General features: G+C 35.0%; 1 protein-coding gene across 1 annotated transcript in view; it reads right to left on the reverse strand.

The window, feature by feature from the left end:
* Fife (regulating synaptic membrane exocytosis protein fife) overlaps nt 1-24,921 on the reverse strand; it is a 247,418-nt gene that overhangs the window by 146,647 nt on the left and 75,850 nt on the right. Inside the window, exons 4-7 of the mRNA XM_075307714.1 lie at nt 17,888-18,136; nt 17,486-17,751; nt 4,523-4,765; nt 3,923-4,170 (exon numbers count right to left, since the gene is read on the reverse strand). Coding sequence (XP_075163829.1) covers nt 3,923-4,170; nt 4,523-4,765; nt 17,486-17,751; nt 17,888-18,136 — 1,006 coding nt within the window. The remainder of the gene's footprint in view (nt 1-3,922; nt 4,171-4,522; nt 4,766-17,485; nt 17,752-17,887; nt 18,137-24,921) is intronic.

Here is a 24,921-nt window from a genome sequence, read left to right on the forward strand (position 1 = left end):
TTTATGAAATTGTTTTTACATCCTGGAAAAGAATAAACGTTTATCACAAAAAGTATATACTTTTCTTCCAAATACACTTCCTTACAGCGAAAAGCAAATGAGAAACGAACTTTGTTTGTCTAAAATTTCGTTTGGGAGGAAAGAATTATTTTTTTGCGTGTATTGTTTGCATTTCGTTTAATATGCTTTCGTATAATTATGGTTCTTGCAGATAGTATTTCATACAGCGTGTTCATTATAATTATAAAATATATCAAGTTAAGTGAATACCCATGATGATATCCTTCAAATTAAAGTGAAATTTCAAGCACAAGAATGATTTTGAACAAAAGGGTAAAAACTAAGTAGTTCAGTTAGTATTTGCATATGTATAATTGCACTTATGGCACTCATTCAAAATCCATTTAGTTATTATGTCATACGTCAACAGAAACCTGGATAGTAGAAAGCCCTATGGACTTGTATGTACACGCAAAGAAATACATGGGGAATTTTTGGTATTTATATAAACTGTTTATTGTTATATGTATTTTTACTTCGAACTTATATCGCCACAAAAATTCCTCTCACAAAATTTGTATTTTTGTCGCAATGACGTGCACTCCTTCCTAATGTTGCGAACATTTTTGCATCATATATTATACACCATCAAAAAAAATTGCTTCTTTAACATATGTTCCAAACGTATTGTACAGGAAACACAAATATTATTGGAAACATTATTATGTTTGTTTTATGTGAACATATTGTATGCTGTTTTTTCAAATGTCTATTCATGATTCCGAATATTCAATATTCAAAATAAATGATATTTAGACTAAATCATATCAATTTTTGGCGAAGCCTTATTAACATTGCAAGCGCATAGCCAAAACAAAAGAACTCATAAAATAGTTTTCCAAAACAACATACCAGCAGTTTCACAGATATTGTTCTCTTTTGATTCTCTCGCTGTGTTATGTTGATATCTTTCGTCAATCCACCCGGTTTCTTCTATCTCTATATCTTTCTCTATACTCTCTCTTTCTGTGTCGCTCTCTAATATCTCAACATATATATGTTTACTCGAAATTTGTTTACAATTCATTCATATTATTTTTATGAAACTTTCATGTCCCAAACATAATATATTCTAACTTATTAACATATGTGTCCCAAAAATTGAATGCTAGTTTAGGAACATTACATATTTGCACTTAAATATATTGTGTTTAAAAAATTGTGCCCGAAACACATTTTGTTCGTATCGGAACATATGAAAAACCTATTTTTCTAACAGTGTATGTAAATTTAAATAGATCTCCATTTTTTGCTGGAACATTGGTGGTAAAAAAAGAGGATCGGACGTGTGCTCTTGATTTGATTTCTTTAATTGAGGTTCCTTTAAATCTGCTTTCTGTGTGCCCCATAATTTGCTCCATAAACGGAATTGCATGACTGGATGCGTTGCTTGTGCGTTGATGGCTATAGTGATATTTGTGTGTTAAGGACACTTATAGATACATGGCCCAGTGGAAAGTGTGTTTGCTTACAAAACATATGGTGCGTGGTTCGATTTTCCGTCCGGACAAAAGATCAAATTTAAACAACATGAAAAACGGAGTAGTGATGAGAAGTAAAAAATGAGTTTTTTTTTGGCATTTTTGATACATTTTTATACTCTGCGTCATATGCAACGCCCAGCAGTAATAATCAGGGCCGGCCCTTAGTCGATCTAGCCATGTCCATACGTTCGTCCGTCTGTCTGTCTTTGAACACAGTTTTAGGTCCGCCTTCTGTCTAGGTCACAGTTTTGGTCTAATCGACTTCAAGTGCTATGGATCAAAATAGATCCCTATTAACTTTGGAAGAAATTGGTTTAGATTTAGATATAGCTCTTATATATATGTTTCGACCGATATGTACTTATATGGATCCAGAAGCCAGAGTTTTTCCCTGATGTGCTTTAAATTTTGCAAAAAAAGTACAATTGATAGTGCCGTAAGGTGTGCCAAATTTGGTTGCCATCGGTTCAGATTTAAATATAGCTCCCATATATACCTTTCGTCCGATTTAAACTCATATAGCCACAAGGGCCAAAATTTTACATCGATTTACTTGAAACTTGGCACAGGGAGTAGAACAAACATTCTGGATATGTGTATATATTTTGGCTGAAATCGGTTCAGATTCAGATATAGCTCCCATATATATCTTTCGCCCGATTTACCCTGATATGACCACAGAGACAAAATTTTAACTCCGATTTAAGTGAAGGTTTGCTCAAGGAATATAATTAACATTCTTACTGTGTATGCCAAATTTGACTGAAATCAGTCCAGATGTAGATATAGCTCCTACACCCTCAAAAAAATCGCTTCTCTAACATATGTTCCAAACATATTTTGCAGGGAGCACATATATTATTGGATATTGCCGAAACATTATTATGTTTGGTTTATGTGAACATATTATATGTTTGGAAGCATTTTGAGCCCAAAATATTATATGCTTGGAAGAATTTTCTCTCCAAGAAGATTGTTCTCCTTCCCTCACATTATTTTCACTTCCACGAAATTTTTAGTTCTTGGCACCTTTTTCTGTAATACAAATAATGTTGAAGAAATTATTCAATTTTATAACTTTTTTAAATTTTACCTTTCGCCTGGACGGAGAATCGAACCGGGAACCATGCAATTTGTAAGCCAACACACTACCACTGGGCTACGTAGCTGTTATAGTCACCAATAGACAATTATCGTTATAAGTTACATTTATATAGCATAGCTTGCAGCGCCCACGAGCCCATGCAAACATAACATTATTTAACAGAAACATACATTTGTTGGCCACGTGGAGCAGTGGTTAGCATACGATACGATTTCTTTTAACGAACTAAGAAAAAAAAAATTGTGCCCATAATGCCAAAATGATAAACAAAACACATGTCCACACATACATAAAATGCTGTTCTCAAGGCGAAAACACATGCTATTTTTTCCAAATGTCTATTCTCTTGGTTCCGAATGTATATTCTCTTTACTCCGAATACTCATTCTAATATTCAAATTAAATAATATTTGGACTTAAGCATATAAAATTGTTGGCCTTATCATAAAACTGTTTTCCGAAACAACATGCAAGCGGTTTCACAGAAATTGCTCTCTTTTCATTCTCTCGCTCTGTTCTTTCTCTCTATTTCTTTCTCTATACTCTCTCTCTCTCTCTCTCTGCCGCTCTCTGAATAAAATATCACAACATATATATATGTTTACTCGAAATTTGTAAATTTATATATGTTTACATTCACACATATTATTTTTATGAAACATTCTTGTCCTATATTCTAACATATTAACATATGTGTCCCAAATATTTAATGCTAGTTTAGGAACATTACATTTTTGCACTTAAATATATTGTATTTAAAAATTGTCCCCGAAACACATTTTGTTTATATCGGAACATATGAAAAACATATTTTTCTAACAGTGTATATATATGATTTTCCGATTTGGGCAAAAAGGCCAACAACAAAAATAAGATTTTTCTCTTGAAACATGTTTGGGGTAATCATATTCCCTCCCTGCATGTAGATTCCGCCTGTCTGTTACACGTTTTTGTCTAGGTCGCAGTTTTAGTTCAATATGGCACAATTATGTGTTTTGGGTTAGAATAGAACCCTATTGATTTTGAAATAAATTGAAAACATGTTTGGGGTGATCATATTCCTTCTCTGGTTGTAGGTTTATAACAATTTCCTGTTTTCACATTTATTTTTGTCTTTTCTAAGTAGAAACGATTTTTTTTTCTGTGTACATAATTTGTGTTGTTGAGTAAATATTTCAGTCTACTTTTATATGCTTTCCTTCATCTAATATTGCTCCGAAGCATTTTGCGTATGGTGATTCTAGTGATTTGTGTACCAGTGTGGTTTACTTACTGCGATGGGCAATATCCGAAGGATCTCTTCGCAAGATTATGCGTCGTTTCGATGAACAGATTGGTCCAGAGTCCACATCATGTATAACAATTTTTATAGCTTCGCCATCCATTGATGTTTGCCTTCGTGGGGCTTCTAAATCTTCTAGATTAGGTCCAGTGAAGGATGCTATGGGAGGTGGTATAGCTGTTTGTGGAATGGTTGCACCGGGTATGGCACCTCGAGATTGCAAAGCAGCCAAATCGGGTCTGTGAACAAACAGAAAAAAGATTGTTATAAAAAAAATTGAAATTGGAATGTCTATGAACCTTCCTAAGCACTTCTATATATTCATAGGAAAAAGTCTGTCAGTGTCTGCTGTTATAGTTTTGTATTTTGTAATTTGAAAAGCCAAAAAAGTTGTTTTTTTTTGTATATTTCTGCCCTCTAATACCCCTAAAGGTTTTTAAATGTGATCAGCAAACATTTTATCGAGTTTCAAAAGTAGCAGATAATGTTTTCTATTTCAGCAAACATTGACTTCCCCTTCTCAACAGAAGTTTTTGCTGTTTTACCTTTGGATGTGTCTACTAACATATTTCTTTGGGTGTAGATACTTACAGTTGAGATCCCCTACGTCGCATACGCCTATCCTCGTCCACGGTTAATACCGGACTACCCTTGTCGGGACTGGGCGACTCATCGTTATTTAAATCTTCGGAAGGGTGTGGCACTCTAAATGAAGGTCGGCGAGAACCGGGTAAAGCTATCTGAGGGGTTATTGAATTATCACCAGAGGTACGTTGGGCAGACTGGGCAGCTGCTTGCAAAACACCAGGAGCAAAAACATCATATGCAGATTTTCTAATAAAGACAAATGGAAATGGATGTATTAGAAAAAATTCAGGCGGATTGAGCTACATTCAAAAAACAAAAAAAAACGCAAAAAAAAAAACAAAAACCCTATTAAACCCGATTCATCAACAAATCTATTCAAATGTTCGCAATATGTTCTTATTACTATTGATAAAAAAGTAAAGAAGGCAGGTTCAACTCTCACCAGAGCCAGATTTTACTTAAAAACGTAAACTGTTTGATAAGAAAATTGGACTAAGCGTTGAGTGGTGGTACTAAAGAGGTATTGCTACTTATAGTACTTTTCAACTGCAAAGACGAGAAAAAAACTAGTACACCGGATGACACCAGTGTACAGCGTCTATTCTCTGGTTTGAACCAATTTGTCGAAGCATTTTTATACCCTCCACCACAGGATGGGGGTATACTAACTTTGTCATTCCGTTTGTAACACATCGAAATATTGCTCTAAGACCCCATAAAGTATATGTATATATTCTGGGTCGTGGTGAAACTCTGAGTCGATCTGAGCATGTCCGTCCGTTCGTCCGTCTGTTGAAATCACGCTAACTTCCGAACGAAACAAGCTATCGACTTGAAACTTGGTACAAGTAATTGTTATTGATGTAGGTCGGATGATATTGCAAATGGGCCACATCGGTCCACTTTTACGTGTAGCCCCCATATAAATGGACCCCCAAATTTGGCTTGCAGATCCTCAAAGAGAAGCAAATTTCATCCGATCCGGCTGAAATTTGGTACATGGTGTTAGTACATGGTCTCTAACAACCATGCAAAAATTGGTCCACATCGGTCCATAATTATATATAGCCCCCATCGGTTTATATGGGGGCCCCCCATATAAACCGATCCCTCGATTTTGCTTGCGGAGCCTCTAAGAGAAGCAAATTTCATCCGATCCGGCTGAAATTTGGTACATGGTGTTAGTACATGGTCTCTAACAACCATGCAAAAATTGGTCCACATCAGTCCATAATTATATATAGCCCCCATTTAAACCGATCCCCCGATTTGGCATGCGGAGCCTCTAAGAGAAGCAAATTTCATCCGATTCGGCTGAAATTTTGTACATAGTGTTAATATATGGTCTGTAATGACCATGCAAAAATTGGTCCACATCGGTCCATAATTATATAGAGCCCCCATACAAACCGATCACCAGATTTGACCTCCGGAGCCTCTTGGAAGACCAAAATTCATCTGATTCAGTTGAAATTTGGTACATGGTGTTAATATATGGCCTCAAACATCCGTGCACAAATTGGTCGAAATCGGTCCATAAGTATATATAGCTCCCATATAAACCGATCGCCAGATTTGGCCTCCGGAGCCGAAGAAGAGCAAAATTCATCCGATTCGGTTGAAATTTGGTACGTGATGTTAGTATATGGTATCCAACAACCATGAAGGAATTGGTTCATATCAGTCCATAATTATATAGCCCCCATATAAACCGATCCCCAGATTTGACCTACGGTGCCTTTTGGAGAAGCAAAATTCATCCGATCTGGTTGAAATTTTGTACGTGGTGGTAGTATATGATATTTAACAACCATGCCAAAAGTGGTCCATATCAGTCCATAATCATATATAGGCCCGGGAGCCACCGTGGTGCAATGGTTAGCATGCCCGCCTTGCATACACAAGGTCGTGGGTTCGATTCCTGCTACGACCGAACACCAAAAAGTTTTTCAGCGGTGGATTATCCCACCTCAGTAATGCTGGTGACATTTCTGAGGGTTTCAAAGCTTCTCTAAGTGGTTTCACTGGAATGTGGAACGCCGTTCGGACTCGGCTATAAAAAGGAGGTCCCTTGTCATTGAGCTTAACATGGAATCGGGCAGCACTCAGTGATAAGAGAGAAGTTCAACACTGTGGTATCACAATGGACTGAATAGTCTAAGTGAGCCTGATACATCGGGCTGCCACATAACCTAACCTAACCTAACCTAACTATATATAGGCCCCATATAAACCGATCCCGATATTTGGTTTTGGAGCCACTTGGAGAAGCAAATTTCATCCGAGTCAGTTGAAATTTGGTACATTGTGCTAGTATATGGCCGTTAACAACCATGCCTTACTAAGTCCATAAAAAAATGGTCAATATCAAGTTCATAATTGTATATAGCCCCAATATAAGCGACCCCTATATTTAAATTCTGGCTCTCTACGTACCGTGCAAAAGTCCATATCGATTCGTAATTATTTGTAGACTTACCTATACATACCTTTTTTGTCTAATATATACCATGTATGGACTAACTCACAATTTAGAAAACGATGTTAAGAAGTTTTAAGATAGCACAACCCAAGTAATTCGATTGTGGATGACAGTCTTTCGTAGAAGTTTCTACGCAATCCATAGTGGAGGGTACATAAGATTCGGCCTAGCCGAACTTACAGCCGTATTTACTTGTTGCCTTTCTGATTGTTGTATCTCCAAATCATGCATTCTGAACGCATTAGCCGCTTCTTAAGGCGCCGAGAAACTACTCGTATGACATTTCATTTTATTTTTTACGTACGACAAACAACAAGAAGTCTATTCAGGACTATACGGCTGTTGGCCCATCAAATCAAATGCACTTATTTGAGCCGGTGTGTGAGAGCACGCATTGTCGTGGTGAAGAGTGATCCATCATCGGCGTTTAGTTTTAGTGATTTCGTGGAAGACAACTGGCAAACAAATGGGTGTGTACCTCGCAGAAGTGACTGTTTTGCTTTCTTTTATTTCTATAGAAAATTTTGTCAAAATTTTATTTCTATAGAAGATTTTGTCTACATTTTATTTCTATAGAAAATTCAATCAATCTTTTATTTCCACAGCAAATATCGTCGATATTTTATTCCTATAGATTTTTTTTCAGTATGTCAATATCCCTCCCACAAAGGAAAGTTACTACTTCTATAATGGATGTTGATGGTATGACCTCACACGAAAATTAAAATTTGTAAAGATATTGAATTTATACAAAATTTTGCTAAAACTTTATTTCTATAGAAAATTTTGTAATTATTTTATTTTTATAGAAAATGTTGTGAAAATTTTATTTCTGTAGGAAATTTTGTCAAAATTTTATTTTTATAGAAAATTTAGTCAACATTTTATTTCTGTAGAGAAATTTGTCAAAATTTTATTCTATAGAAAATTTTGTCAAAATTTTATTTCTATAGAAAATTTTGTCAAAATTTTATTTCTATAGAAAATTTTGTCAAAATTTTATTTCTATAGAAAATCTTGTCAAAATTTTATTTTCATAGAAAATTTTGTCAAAATTTTATTTCCATAGAAAATTTTGTCAAAGTGTTATTTCTATAGAAAATGTTGTCAAAGTGTTATTTCTATATAAAAATTTTGTCAAAATTTTATTTCGATAGAAAATTTGATCAAAATTTTGTTTTCTATAGAAAATTTTGTCAAAATTTAATTTCTATGGAAAATTTTGCTAAAATTTTAGTTCTATAGAAAATTTTATCAGAATATTATTTCTATAGAAAATTTTGTCAAAATTTTATTTCCATAGAAAATTTTTTAAAAATTTTATTTCCATAGACAATTTTGTCAAAGTGTTATTTCAAAATTTTTCAAAATTTAATTTCTATGGAAAATTTTGCTAAAATTTTATTTCTATAGAAAATTTTGTCAATATTTTATTTCTATAGAAAATGTTGTCAAAATTTTATTTCTATAGAAAATGTTGTCAAAATTTTATTTCCATAGAAAATATTGTTAAAATTTTAGGTCTATAGAAAATTTTATCAAAATATTATTTCTTGTAGTTTAGTCAATGCATGGCTTTAAGCTGAGATCAAAAACAACAATAACGATTGAAGAGAAGCCAACAATAACAAACAAAACGAATGAAGATAGAGGAAGCACGCCCAAAAACAAACCCAGCCAAATACATTCAAATCGATGATTTGAGTTTGGCAAAGGAAAAGAGATATGCTGGCAAATTTGTTTAGGCAGTAGCCGACTATCAAACCCTTTTTCGGGAGGTTCAAGTGTAGTTCACTTTGGGTTGAGTGAATTACCCGAATTTATTCTGATAATTGGTTGATAGTTTTGCTGCAAGTAGAGGATGCTGATGAGGAATGTGGTAATTCCGAAACAGCTGTACATCCAACCATCTTGCAGTCTATGGGGCTTTGCCCAAATAAATTTGACAAGCATACTTTTCCTCTGTTGGTTAAGCTACACTTGTAGTTTAGTCAATGCATGGCTTTAAGCTGAGATCAAAAACAACAATAACTATTGAAGAGAAGCCAACAATAACAAACAAAACGAATAAAAATATTATTTCTATAGAAAATTTTGTCAAATTTTTATTTCAATAGAAAATTTTTTATATCTATAGAAAATGGAAAATTTTGTAAATATTTTATTTTATAGAAAAGTACCGCTTAGTTGGAGATGTATGGTATATTTTGCAAAATCTACCAAAACGTCACGAATTCTACCAATCTACCAAACAGTAAAAAATCTACCATTTTTGGTAGAATTCTACCAACTGTGGCAACCGTGGTTGACATGGTATTTTTTAGTGCCAACCTTACTCGCCAGAATGTCCCAGGCGCAAAGTCTAACGGATTGAGTTCCAGTAATTTTGGTGATTATTGATGCGAGGAACATCGTTTTTAAGCCATTCTTGCTTGGCTCGTGCTGAACGCGATGGTACTGAGTCCTGTTGGATCCATGATCTGCGGCTGAAAGTTTTCTCTGTCCATGACTTCTATACAGTTTTTAGGACATTTTCTTGATAATATTCGGCATTTATTTTGACCTCATCGTCGATGAAGCCGAGCGAGGAGAGACGGCGGCCGCTACCACTAACATTGGCACCGCTAGAATTCAATATGTGGACTAAACCATCAGTGTACGATCAAGCAATATTTACTTTCTCACGGATGTGAAAGTATTACCCTACAGCACTGGTTCATATCCCTAAATTGAATGATTTTTATACCCTGCTCCACACTGTGGAACAGGGTATTATAAGTTAGTGCATATGTTTGCAACACCCAGAAGGAGACGAGATAGACACATGGTGTCTTTGGCAAAAATGCTCAGGGTGGTCTCTTGAGTCGATATAGCGATGTCCGTCTGTCCGTCTGTCCGTGAACACATTTTTGTAATCAAAGTCTAGGTCGCAGTTTTAGTCCAATCGACTTCAAATTTGGCACAAGTATGTGCTTTTGCTCAGAATAGATCCCTATTGATTTTGGAATAAATCGGTTCAGATTTAGATATAGCTCCCATATATATATTTCGCCCGATATAGCCTTATATGGCCCCAGAAGCCAGAGTTTTACCCTAATTTGCTGAAAATTTTGCACAAGAAGAGCAATTAGTACTATAGTCAAGTGTACCAAATTTTATTGAAATCGGTTCAGATTTAGATATAGCTCCCATATATATCTTTCGCCCGATATGGACTAATACGGTCCCAGAAGCCAGAGTTTTACCCCAATTTGGTTGAAATTTTGCACAGGGAGTAGAATTAGCATTGTAGCTATGCGTGTCAAATTTGGTTGGAATCGGTTCAGATGTAGATATAGCTCCCATATATAGCTTTCGCCCGATTTACACTCATATGACCACAGAGGCAAATTTTTTGCTCCGATTTAGTTGAAATTTTGCACAGGGAGTAGAATTAGCATTGTAGATATGCGTGCCAAATTTGGTTGAAATCGGTTCAGATTTAGATATAGCTCCCATATATAGCTTTCGCCCGATTTACACTCATATGACCACAGAGGCCAATTTTTAACTCCGATTTTATCACAATGGACTGAATAGTCTAAGTGAGCCTGAATCTTAATCGGGCTGCCACTTTAACCTAGTTAAAATTTTGCACAGGGAGTAGAATTAGTATTGTTGCTACGCGTGCCAAATTTGGTTGAAATCGGTTCAGATTTAGATATAGCTCCCATATATAGCTTTCGTCCGATTTACACTCATATGACCACAGAAGCCAATTTTTAACTCCGATTTAGTTGAAATATTGCACAGGGAGTATAATTAGCATTGTTGCTATGCGTGCCAAATTTGGTTGAAATCGGTTCAGATTTAGATATAGCTCCCATATATATGTTTTTTCTGATATCGACAAAAATGGTCAATATACCAACATTTTACTTGTAAAATTGCCACTGCTTAGTCGAAAAGTTGTAAAAATGACTCTAATTTCCCTAAACTTCTAATACGTATATATCGAGCGATAAATCATAAATAAACTTTTGCAAAGTTTCCTTAAAATTGCTTCAGATTTAAATGTTTCCCATATTTTTTTTACTAAAATTGTGTTCCACCCTAGTGCATTAGCCAACTTAAATTTTGAGTCTATAGATTTTGTAAAAGTCTATCAAATTCTGTCCAAATCGAGTGATATTTAAATGTATGTATTTGGGACAAACCTTTATATATAGCACCCAACATATTTAACGGATGTGATATGGTATCGAAAATTTAGATCTACAAAGTGGTGCAGGGTATAATATAGTCGGCCCCGCCCGACTTTAGACTTTCCTTACTTGTTTTTTTTTTTTTGTAAACTTTGTTTGAGTGTAGGTGGTCTCGAAGTAACCATCGTGTACCACGGAGCGCATAAGTAATATTATTTAGATATACGGCAGTGGGAATTTAAAAGCTCATACGCCACCCGGTACTGTTGAAAATGTTTTTAATTTAAAATAAATAAGTTTTACGGCCACGTTTCTACCAAAAATGTCGATTTGACCGTTTGATAGATTGGTAGAGTTTTTGGCATTTTGATGGATTTTTAAAATTATTATTCAACAATTAACAATTAATTACTCTACTATAACATATGCTTTTGAGCAATTTTAATGATATCGAGTATTCTGTTTATATTTATATTAAAAAATTTTGTTATATTCATATTGAATAATAACTAAGTTCAAATGGTTATTTCTAATTTAGCCCTACGTTTACGCAAGTCTATCTTGAATTATCGCAATATTTAATTACTATCTTAAAAATTCTTTATTTTCGAGCTAGATATTAATTTCTAAGATATTAAAGCAAAATTCTATAATTTTGGGAATGACATATGACTTAACGAAATATCTCATTGGAAGAAAATCATTTTTTCCATACTAATTTCCAAAATTTGATACAAAAAAAGAAATTAAAAATGAAAAACTTTTTTAATTAGGTGGATTTTTGGTATAATTTTTGGAAAATCTTGGTAGATTATTTTTAACCCATGTGATAACCGTGACTACGGTATGGTACTCTGGGCAATTATTTGGAAAAGTCAAACAAGAATTCACCGTTACAAGGAAACTAGCAAATATTATTAGCTTATATTGCATATAGACACAAACAATTTTTATACCCTCCACCATTGTAACACATCGAAATATTGTTCTAAGACCCCATAAAGTATATATATTCTAGGTCGTGGTGAAATTCTGAGTCGATCTAAGCATGTACGCCCGCCCGCCCGTCCTTCCGTCTGTCTGTAGAAATCACGCTAACTTCCGAACGAAACAAGATATCGACTTGAAACTTGGCATATGTTAAGTAGTTGTTATTGATGTAATAGGTCGGATAGTATTGCAAATGGGCCATATCGTACCACTTTTACGTATAGCCCCCATATAAACCGATCCCCAGATTTGACCTCCGTGGTCTCTTGGAGGAGCAAAATTCATCCGATCCGGTTGAAATTTGGTACGTGGTGTTAGTATATGGTCTCTAACAACCATGCAAAAATTGGTGCATATCGGTCCATAATTATATATAGCCCCAATATAAGCCAATCCCCAGATTTGACCTCCAGAGTCTCTTAGAGGAGCAAAATTGATCCGATCCGCCGCTAACAGCCATACAAAAATTGGTCCATATTGCCAAAAATTATCTACCAAAATTTTATTTCTATAGAAAATTTTGTCAAAATTTTATTTCTACAGAAAATTTCGTCAAAATTTTATTTCTATAGAAAATTGTGTCAAAATTTTACTTCTATAGAAAATGTTGTCAAAATTTTATTTCTACAGAAAATTTTGTCAAAATTTTATTTCTATAGAAAATTGTGTCAAAATTTTATTTCTATAGAAAATTGTGTCAAAATTTTATTTCTATAGAAAATTGTGTCAAAATTTTACTTCTATAGAAAATTTTGTCAACATTTTATTTCTACAGAAAATTTTGTCAAAATTTTATTTCTATAGAAAATTGTGTCAAAATTTTATTTCTATAGAAAATTTTGACAAAAGTTTATTTCTATAAAAAATTCTGTCAAAATTATATTTCTATAGAAAATTTTGTGAAACGCATTTATCGGCCTTTTTATACCCACCACCATAGAATGGTGTTGGGGGTATAATAAATTTGTCATTCCGTGTGTAACACATCGAAATATCGATTTCCGACTATATAAAGTATATATTCTTGATCAGGGGGACGATATAAGCATGTCCGTCTGTTGTAATCACGCTACAGCCTTCAATAATGGCGCCATCGCCCTGAAATTTGGCACAGATTCGTTTTTTGGTTGCAGGCAGGTTAAGTTCGAAGATGGGCTATATCGGTCCAAGTTTTGATATAGTCCTCATATAAACCGATTTCCCGATTTGGGGTCTTGGGCTTATAGAAATCGAAGTTTTTATCCAATTTGCCTGAAATTTGAACCATAAAGAGGTGTGCCAAAAATGGTGAGTATCGGTCCATGTTTTGGTATAGCCCCCATATAGACCGATCTCCCGATTTTATTCTTGGGCTTATAGAAACCGCAGTTTTTATTCAATTTACCTGAAATTGGAAATCTAGAGGTATTGTAGAACCACAAATACGTGTGCCAAAAATTGTGAGTATCGGTCCATATTTTGGTATAGCTCCCATATAGACCGATCTCCCGATTTTACTACTTGGGGTTATAGAAACCGCAGTTTTTATTCAATTTACTTGAAATTGAAAATCTAGAGGTACTGTAGGACCACAAATACGTGTGCCAAAAATTGTGAGTATCGGTCCATGTTTTGGTATGGTCCCCATATAAAACGACCTCCCGATTTGGGGTCTTGGGCTTATAAAAACCGTAATTTTTATCCAATTTGCCTGAAATTGAAAATCTAGAAGTACTTGCGGACCATAAAAAGGTGTGCCGAAAATGGTGCCCATCGGTCCATGTTTTGGTATAGCCCCCATATAGACCGATCTGCCGATTTTGCTTCTTGGGCGTCTAGAAACTGTATTGGGCTTCTAGAATTCGTAGTTTTCACCCAATTCGTCTGAAAGTGTAATTCTAGAGGTATTTGAGGAACATTAAAAGGTGGTGAGTATTGGTCCATGGTTTGGTATAGCCCCCATATAGACCTAATTCCGAATTTATTTCTAGGACTACTGGAATCCGGCTGACCACAAATAGGTCAGCCGAATATGGTGTGTGTCGACCCATGTTTTAGTATAGCCTTCACAAAGACCGATCTCCAGATTTAACTCCTTGGGCTTCTAGAAACCGTAGTTTTTATCCGATTTGCAGAAAAATGTAAATATACTGGAATTTTAGACCCTCAAAAATCAGTATCGCATTTATTTTTACCGGTCCATTTGGCAAGACATCGATATAGACCGATTTAACTACTTGAGGATACACCCAAAGAAAAAATAATTTCATCCGGAATGAAATTTTAGACAAACGAAATTCCCCCTTCGTATAAAGTATTTTCGTTTAGAGCAAACAAACTTCGGGAAGCGTACTGGTTGAACTGATTTGCTATTTGTCATCAATCCGCTTGAAATTCTATATATTATCAACTAGCCCGCTACGACGAAGAATTTTCAAATTAAACTTTTATATTTGATTCATGGTGGTGGGTATTTAAGATTCGGTCCGGCCGAACTTACTGATGTATATACTTGTTTTGTTTAATTTATGGGGCATAAATATGGAGTAACTTACAATTTGGAAGACGGTGTTAAGACGATTTAAGATACCTTGCCATCGGCAAGTGTTACCTCAACCCAAGTAAATCGATTGTGGATGAATTACTTTTCCCAGTTTTTATACCCTCCACCATAGGATGGGGGTATATTAACTTTGTCATTCCGTTTGTAACACATCGAAATATTGCTCTAAGACCCCATAAAGTATATATATTCTGGGTCGTTGTGAAATTCTGCGTCGATCTGAGCATGTCCGTCCGTCTGTTGAAATCACGCTAACTTCCGAACGAAACAAGCTATCGACTTGAAACTTGGCACAAGTAGTTGTTATCGATGTAGGTCGGATGGTATTGCAAATGGGCCATATCGGTTCACATTTACGTATACCCCCCATATAAACGGACCCCCAAATTTGGCTTGCGAGGCCTCTAAGAAAAGCAAATTTCATCCGATTCGGCTGAAATTTGGTACATGGTGTTAGTATATGGTCTCTAACAACCATGCAAAAATTGGTCCACATAGATCCATAATTATATGTAGCCCCCTTATAAACCGGTCCCCTGATTTGCTTTGCGGAGCCTCTAAGAGAAGCAAATTTCATCCGACCCGGCTGAAATTTGGTACATGGTGTTGGTATATGTTCTCTAATGACCATGCAAAAATTGGTCCACATCGACCCATAATTATATATAGCCCCCATATAAGCCGATCCCCAGATTTGACCTCCGGAGCCTCTTAGAGGAGCAAAATTCATCCGATCCGATTGAAATTTGGAACACGGTGTTAGAATGTGGTCTCTAACAAAACACGCAAGAATTGGTCCATATCGGTTCATAATTATATATAGCCCCTATATAAGCCGTTCCCCAGATTTGATCTCCGGAGTCTCTTGGAGGAGCAAAATTCATCCGATCCGGTTGAAATTTGCAACGTGGTGTTAGTATGAGGCCGCTAATAACCATGCCAAAATTGGTCCATATCGGTCTATAGTTATATATAGGCGATCCCCAATCACACAAAAATTGGTCCACATCGGTTCATAATCATGGTTGCCACTCGAGCCAAAAATAATCTACCAAAATTTTATTTTTATAGAAAGCATTGTCAAAATGTTATTTCTATTGGAAATTTTGTCAAAATTTTATTTCTATAGAAAATTTTGTCAAAATTTTACTTTGTCAAAATTTTATTTCTGTAGAAACTTTAAACTTAATTATATACGTATTTAATCGTCCTTTTTATACCCTCCATCATAGGATGGGGGTATATTAACTTTGTCATTCCGTTTGTAACACATCGAAATATTGCTCTAAGACCCCATAAAGTATATATATTCTGGGTCGTGGTGAAATTCTGAGTCGATCTAAGCATGTCCGTCCGTCCGTCCGTCCGTCTGTTGAAATCACGCTAACTTCCGAACGAAACAAGCTATCGACTTGAGACTTGGCACAAGTAGTTGTTATCGATGTAGGTCGGATGGTATTGAAAATGGGCCATATCGGTCCACTTTTACGTATAGCCCCCATATAAAGGGACCCTCAGATTTGGCTTGTGGAGCCTCTAACAGAAGCATATTTCATCCGATCCGGCTGAAATTTGGTATATGGTGTTGGTATATGGTCTCTAACAACCATGCAAAAATTTGTCCACATCGGTCCATAATTATATATAGCCCCCATATAAACCGATCTCCAGATTTGGCTTGCGGAGCCTAAAATAGAAGCAAATTTCATCCGATCTGGCTGAAATTTGGTACATGATGTTGGTATATGGTCTCTAACAACCATGCAAAAATTGGTCCATATCGGTCCTTAATTATATATAGCCCCCATATAAACCGATCTCCAAATTTGGCTTGTGGAGCCCCTAAGAGAAGCATATTTCATCCGATTCGACTGAAATTTGGTAGATGGTGTTGGTATATGGTCTCTAACAATCATGCAAAAATTGGTCCACATCGGTCTATAATTATATATAGCCCCCATATAAACCGATCCCCAGATTTGGCTTGCGGAGCCTCAAAGAGAAGCAAATTTCATCCGATCCGGCTGAAATTTGGTACATGGTGTGGGTATATGGTCTCTAACAACCATGCAAAAATTGGTCCATATCGGTCAATATTTATATATAGGCGATCCCCAATCACACAAAAATTGGTCCATATCGGTTCATAATCATGTTTGCCACTCGAGCCAAAAATAATCTACCAAAATTTTATTTTTATAGAAAACATTGTCAAAATGTTATTTCTATTGAAAATTTTGTCAAATCTTTATTTCTATAGAAAATTTTGTCAAAATTTTATTTCTATTGGAAATTTTTCCAAATTTTATTTCTATAGAAAATTTTGTCAAAATTTTAATTTGTCAAAAGTTTATTTCTGTAGAAACTTTAAACTTAATTATATACGTATTTAATCGTCCTATTTTAGTTTAATATATACCACGTATGGACTATGTTGTTTATATTACGGTGTTAGGAAGTTTTAAGATACCTCGCCATCGGCTTCAGTAGAAGTTTCTACGCAATCCATGGTGGAGGGTACATAAGCTTCGGCCTGGCCGAATTTACGGCCGTATATACTTGTTTTTGTACATTAATAAAAATAATATTTTATACGTGTTCTAAATTGAGATCAAAGTCACAAATGAGACAAGCGAAAAGTAGAAAATATGAAAATATACTCTCTTATTTTTCTTGGCTATTTGAAGATTTAATAAGATTGCTCTAGTTTGTCTATAGTAAAGGCTTTGGCCTATATCATAAAATTATAGGCTGATTTGTTAACATACCTTCTAGGCATGGCTGGAATACCAAGACCAACATCGGCTCCCAGGCCAGCCGCACCCACACCAGCTGCACTTGCCGCTGTGGCCTCATCATCATAACTATGTTGGCGTGCTACTCTGGAGCCTCGCCTGGAAGCCATGCGAGATAAGGGCGGGCCAAATCCAATTTCATCTTGTCGCGGAGGACTATTCGAACGACTTGGTGCCATACTGTGGCCACCTTTACGCCAATCACCGTCTCCACCTGGAGTTTTGTTACCTTTCAGCTGCTGTAAACCACAAAAGAAACGAAAAAGAGCGAATTAAAAAAATCATTAAAAAATAAGGCAATTTTTCGAATTCCAATGTATGGAGGATACTATGATGACATACGAAAAAAAAACACACACACACACAAACACATACCCTTTCTAGTTCCTTTAATGACGCAGGTGATACATCAGAATGCCTTCGTAATTCAGGACTACGTGGTGGTGCAAGAGCTGCTCCATTGGCTGGTGCCAATGTTTGTGTACTTGAACCCAGTTTTGCATCCGAATGACGTCGTTGTAAAGCTTCTAATACCGGCACATCTAGACTTGAGTCTGTCGAGGCTTGTGGCATACATACCCTGGAAGCCATTTTCCGCCGACACACACTACAACGCCACATATTCTGAAAAATAACAGCGAAGCAAATGACATCTGATAAGAAATGTGCACATTCATGCGAACGCTAATGTAATGAGGGAATTATTATGGCACACAGTTTGTGTAAAGGTTGGCATTTCAATTTATTTTACATATATATTTTTTTTTTAATAATCAAAAGTGCAGATAACATGACATTCCTGAATTCACTTGGGATGTGTGATAGTTTGAATAGGATTTAATTTTTCATGTTTCATTTTAAGTAACAGTTTTAGTCCCTGAAATAAAGCTGCCTAATGAATGTCTCACGCAAAAAAATATGTTTTGTGTTCAGTCACGAAATTAATTGATCCAATTAATTTTTAACTGAAATGTCTTCAATCATAGGAATGATAGTATCAAATAAAAAATTAATTGAAAATGAAAAGTTTTGTGATTGAGTTTTTTTTTCAATTAAAAAATTAATTGAATCAATTGAATTATATTTATATTGAATTTTTATACCCATATATTGAATTTTTATACCATAGGATGGGGGGTATATTAACTTTGTCATTCCGTCAAAATATTGCTCTCAGACCCCATAAAGTATATATATATATATATATATATATATATATATATATATATATATATATATATATATATATATATATATATATATATATATATATATATATATATATATATATATATATATATATATATATATATATATATATATATATATATATATATATATATATATATATATATATATATATTCTATATATATATATATATATTCTGGGTCGTGGTGAAATTCTAAATCGATCTAAGCATGTCCGTCTGTTGAAATCGCGCTAAGTTCCGAACGAAACAAGCTATCGACTTGAAACTTGGCACAAGTAGTTGTTATTGATGTAGGTCGGATGGTATTGCAAATGGGCCATATCGGTCCACTTTTACGTATAGCCCCCATATAAACGGACAACCAAATTTGGTTTGCAGACCCTCTAAAAGAAGCAAATTTCATCCGATCCGGCTGAAATTTTGGTACATGGTGTTAGTATATGGTCTCTAACAACCATGCAAAAATTGGTCCACATCGGTTAATAATTATATATAGCCCCCATATAAACTGATCCCCCGATTTGGCTTGCGGAGCCTCTAAGAGAAGCAAATTTCATCCGATCCGGCTGATATTTGGTATATGGTGTTAGTATATGGTCTTTAACAGCCATGCAAAAATTGGTCCACATCGGTCCATAATTATATATAGCCCCCATATAAACCGATCACCAGATTTGACCTCCGGAGCCTCTTGGTAGACCAAAATTTATCTGATTCAGTTGATATTTGGTACGTGGTTTTAATATATGGCCTCAAACACCCATGCAAAAATTGGTCGAAATCGGTCCATAGTTATATATAGCCCCCATATAAACCGATTCCCAGATTTCACCTCCGGTGCCTTTAGGAGAAGCAAAATTCATCCGATCTGCTTGAAATTTGGTACGTGGTGGTAGTATATGATATTTAACAACCATGCCAAAAGTGCTCCATATCAGTCCCGATCTCGAGATGTGGTTTTGGAGCCTCTTGGAGGAGCAAATTTCATCCGAGTCAGTTGAAATTTGGTACATTGTGCTAGTATATGGCGTTAACAACCATGCCTAACTAGGTCCATATCGGTCTATAGTTATATATAGCCCTCAGATAAATCGATCCCCAATCACACAAAAATTGGTCCATATCAAGTTCATAATTGTATTTTATAAGATGTTGGCTGATAAGTCCCCAGTCTGACACATAGATGGCGTCGTTAGTACCAACCTTCAAATGATTCGTGTCAAAATTTGACGTTTGTAAGCCAGTTAAATTGTGAGATAGAGCGTCTTTTGTGAAGCAACTTTTGTTATTGTGAAAAAAAAAAGGAATTTCGTGTTTTGAAAAAAATACTGTTTTCTAAAGGAAAAAAATACGGTGGAAGCAAAAACTTGGCTTGATAATGAGTTTCCGGACTCTGCCCCAGGGAAATCAACAATAATTGATTGGTATGCAAAATTCAAGCGTGGTGAAATAAGCACAGAGAACGGTGAACGCAGTGGACGTCCGAAAGAGGTGGTTATCGACGAAAACATAAAAAAAATCCACAAAATGATTTTGAATGACTGTAAAATGAAGTTGATCGAGATAGCAGAGGCCTTAAAGATATCAAAGGAACGTGTTGGTCATATCATTCATCAATATTTGGATATGCGGAAGCTCTGTGCAAAATGGGTGCCGCGCGAGCTCACATTTGACCAAAAACAACAACGTGGTGATGATTCTGAGCGGTGTTTGCAGCTGTTAACTCGTAATACACCCGAGTTTTTCCGTCGATATGTGACCATGGATGAAACATGGCTCCATCACTACACTCCTGAGTCCAATCGACAGTCGGCTGAGTAGACAGCGACCGGTGAACAAAAGTCCGCTGGCAAAGTAATGGTCTCTGTTTTTTGGGTTGCGCATGGAATAATTTTTATCGATTATCTTGAGAAGGGGAAAACCATCAACAGTGGCTATTATATGGCGTTGTTGGAGCGTTTGAAGGTCGAAATCGCGGCAAAACGGCCCCATATGAAGAAGGAAAAAGTGAGGTTCCACCAAGACAACGCACCGTGCCACAAGTCATTGAGAACGATGGGAAAAATTCAGAATTGGGCTCCGAATTGCTTCTACCCCCCCCCCCCCCCCGTATTCTCCAGATCTTGCCCCCAGCGACTTTTTCTTGTTCTCAGACCTCAAAAGGATGCTCGCAGAGAAAAAATTTGGCTGCAATGAAGAGGTGATCGCCGAAACTGAGGCCTATTTTGAGGCAAAATCGAAGGAGTACTACCAAAATGGTATCAAAAATTTGGAAGGTCGTTATAATCGTTGTTTCGCTCTTGAAGGGAACTATGTTGAATAATAAAAACGAATTTTGACGAAAAAATGTGTGTTTCTTTGTTAAACCGGGGACTTATCAGCCAACCTGTTATAGCCCCCATATAAGCGACCCCCATATTTCAATTCTGGCTCCCTACGTACCGTGCAAAAGTCCATATCGATTCGTAATTATTTGTAGACTTACCTACACATACCATTTTTGTCTAATATATACCACGTATGGACTAACTCACAATTTAGAAAACGATTTAAGATCCCACAACCCAAGTAATTCGACTGTGGATGACAGTCTTTCGTAGAAGTTTCTAAGCAATCCATGGTGGAGGGTACATAAGATTCGGCCTGGCCGAACTTACGGCCGTATATACTTGTCGAGTGTAGTGGTCTTGAAGTAACCATAATGTACCGCAGTGCGCATAAGTAATATTATTTAGATACACTGCAGTGGGAACTTTAAAACTCATACGCCACCGGGTTGCTGTTGAAAATTTCATTTTCCATTTAAAATAAATAGGTATTTAGCTCACTGTTGCCACATTTGGTAGAATTCTACTAAAAATGGACGGTGTTTTTACCGACCAACTTTAATAAAACATATGCTTTTGAAGAATTTTAGTGCAGAGACATTTGGATGATATCGATTATTCTGTTTATATTTATATTGTAAATTTTCGCTATATTCATATTGAATAATAACTAAGTTCAAATGGATATTTTTTGTAGCTACCAATTTACCGCCTACCCTGAATTATCGCAATATTTAGCCATTATCTTAAAAAATCTTTATTTTGGAGGAAGATATTAATATCTAAGTTATTAAGGCAAAATTCTGTAATTTTTGGAAAATATATGTGACTTAATTTTTATAATAATTTTTAATATATATCTTTTTTCACTTATCGACTTACAAAATTTGAGCAAAAATTATCAAAATGACAATTTTTAAATTTGGTACAATTTTTTGAAAATCGAGATTATTTTAAACCAATGTGGCAACCGTGATTACAGTACGGTCACACTGGGCAAATATTTGGTATCAAAAAAGAATTCACCGTCTCAGTGAAACTAGCAAACATTTTTAGCTTATAGTGCATATAAGAAGAGTATTTTTCAAACACTGTATCCAGATATTACGAAAATTCTCTTGGGATATTTGACTCCATATTTTGGTCAAATATTTGTCTAGTGTGACTATACCCTTAGGCTTTCTGGTTGTAAAATTTCAAGGAAAATGTCATCATCAATTTTAGTTTTGGTAAAGTCGAATGTTGTGTCGAATATATAACATTTAGCCCTGATGACAGTTTTTTTCTGTTTCTCCTTTGTCTTTTTAGGACGGGGGTATAATAATATTGTGACCCCATAAAGTGTATATATACACATTCTAGATCAAGATTGAATTTCTAGAGATATGTAGAAGTATTTTAAGATCACAAAGAGTTATGCCAAATTTGGCTTATATTGGTCCATGTACAGCCCCCCTATAAACCAATCTCTCGATGTGACTTCTTGCTCAAATCACTTGACTTGCCCGAAATTTTTTGTTTGAAATTTTTTAAAAAGTAGCTATGATTGATCTCGAAAAACCGGTTTTCAATTCATTTTAAAAATTTGAAAAATAGATTATGATTAGAATCCCGAATTATGGAAATTGAAATTTCAAACTATAGACTTTTTTTTAATTTGAAAAATCGACTTTTTGAGTTGTTGAATTTTTCAAAATTTGGAAAAACCAACTTTTTGATTTTTAGAAATTGGAAAAATTTTATTTTTGACAAAAGTTGACCCAATATGGCCAACATCAAAAGTTGATTTGTCGATTTTCAAAAATATCAGCTGTCGACATTTCGGCCTTTTTACTTTTTCAAAATTTGAAAGAGATTTTTAAAATTATGAAAAGTCGATTTTTTGACTTTTTTAAAATTTGGAAAACTTGACATTTCCAGTTTTTTATGTCGACTTCTTCAAATTTCGAATTTTTCATCCAATAATAGTCGATTTTGGTCAACATTAAAGACTATTTGCAAAAATATCGAATGTCGATTTTCAAAAAAGGGGTTCGATTTCGACATTTCGCCCTATCTACTTTTTTAAAATGAAAGCACACAAACAATGTTTTTATATTCACTCACGAAATTAATTGATCCAATGATTTTTTTAATTGAAATGTCTTCAATCACGTAAATGATAGTCAATCAAAGTTTTAATTGGACATTAATAAAATACTTAATGGATCTCATTAGCAAATTTCAATTATTTTTTTAATTGATTCAACTAGAAATGTTATTAATGGTGATTGAAAACTCAATTAATTTTTTCATTAAAAACGTAACTATTTTTAATTACATTCTAAACTGACTTAGTGATTTAAGTTTGATTAAAAAATTGATTGTTTGAAATAAATTCTTAATTATAAATCAAAAATAAATTCACCACTTCCTTGTAATTGACATAGTTTTCCGAGTTTGATTAAAAAATTAATTTTATCAATTATGAATTATGAAAAGTCGATTTTCGACTTTTTTAAAATTTGGAAAACTTGACATTCTAGTTTTTTAAGTCGACTTTTCTACCTTTCAATATTTTAAAATTTAGAAAAAAATGAATTTTCGAATTTTTAATTAATAGTCGATTTTTGCCAAGATCAAAAGATGATTTGTCGATTTCTAAACATATCAAAAGTCGGCTAATCGAATTTGGATATTGAAAAAAAAAAAACAATGATTCGATTTACGATTTCGACATTTTGACCTTTCATTTTGGAAAAGTTGAATTTCGACTTATATTGGATGTTTTGCATCCAATATAAGTCGATTGGAGCCAACATAAAAAAAGTAGATTTTCAAAAATATCAAAATTCGACTTATCGAATTTGGTTAATAACAAAAAAAAAAAAAAAAAACAAGTCACGAAAGTCTAAACTCGGGCGGGGCCGACTATATTATACCCTGCACCACTTTGAAGATCTAAATTTTCGATACCATATCACATCCGTCTAATGTGTTGCGGCTATGTATAAAGGGAGCCACCATGGTGCAATGGCTAGCATGCCCGCCTTGCATACACACGGTCGTGGGTTCTATTCCTGCTACGACCGAACACCAAAAAGTTTTTCAGCGGTGGATTATCCCACCTCCGTAATGCTGGTGACATTTCTGAGGGATTCAAAGCTTCTCTAACTGGTTTCACTGGAATGTGGAACGATGTTCGGACTCGGCTATAAAAAGGAGGTCCCTTGTCATTGAGCTTAACGTGGAATCGGGCAGCACTCAGTGATAAGAGAGAAGTTCACCACTGTGGTATCACAATGGACTGAATAGTCTAAGTGAGCCTGATACATCGGGCTGTCACATAACCTAAGCTAACCTGTATAAAGGTTTGTCCCAAATACATACATTTAAATATCACTCGATCTGGACAGAATTTGATAGACTTCTACAAAATTTATAGACCCGAAATTTAAGTCGGCTAATGCACTAGGGTGGAACACAATGTTAGTAAAAAAATATGGGAAACATTTAAATCTGAAGCAATTTTAAGGAAACTTCGCAAAAGTTTGTTTATGATTATAGCTCGTTATATACGTATTAGAAGTTTAAGAAAATTAGAGTCATTTTTACAACTCTTCGACTAAGCAGTGGCGAGTTTACAAGGAAAATGTTGGTATTTTGATCATTTTTGTCGAAATCAGAAAAACATATATATATGGGAGCTATATCTAAATCTGAACCGATTTCAACCAAATTTGGCACGCATAGCTACAATGCTAATTTTACTCCCTGTGCAAAATTTCACTTAAATCGGAGTAAAAGATTGGGCACTGTGGTCATATGAGTGTAAATCGGGCGAACGATATATATGAGAGCTATATCTAAATCTGAACCGATTTCAACCAAA

Source organism: Haematobia irritans, chromosome 4 (assembly GCF_050003625.1).
Source record: "Haematobia irritans isolate KBUSLIRL chromosome 4, ASM5000362v1, whole genome shotgun sequence".
Classification (NCBI taxonomy): Eukaryota; Metazoa; Arthropoda; class Insecta; order Diptera; family Muscidae; genus Haematobia; species Haematobia irritans.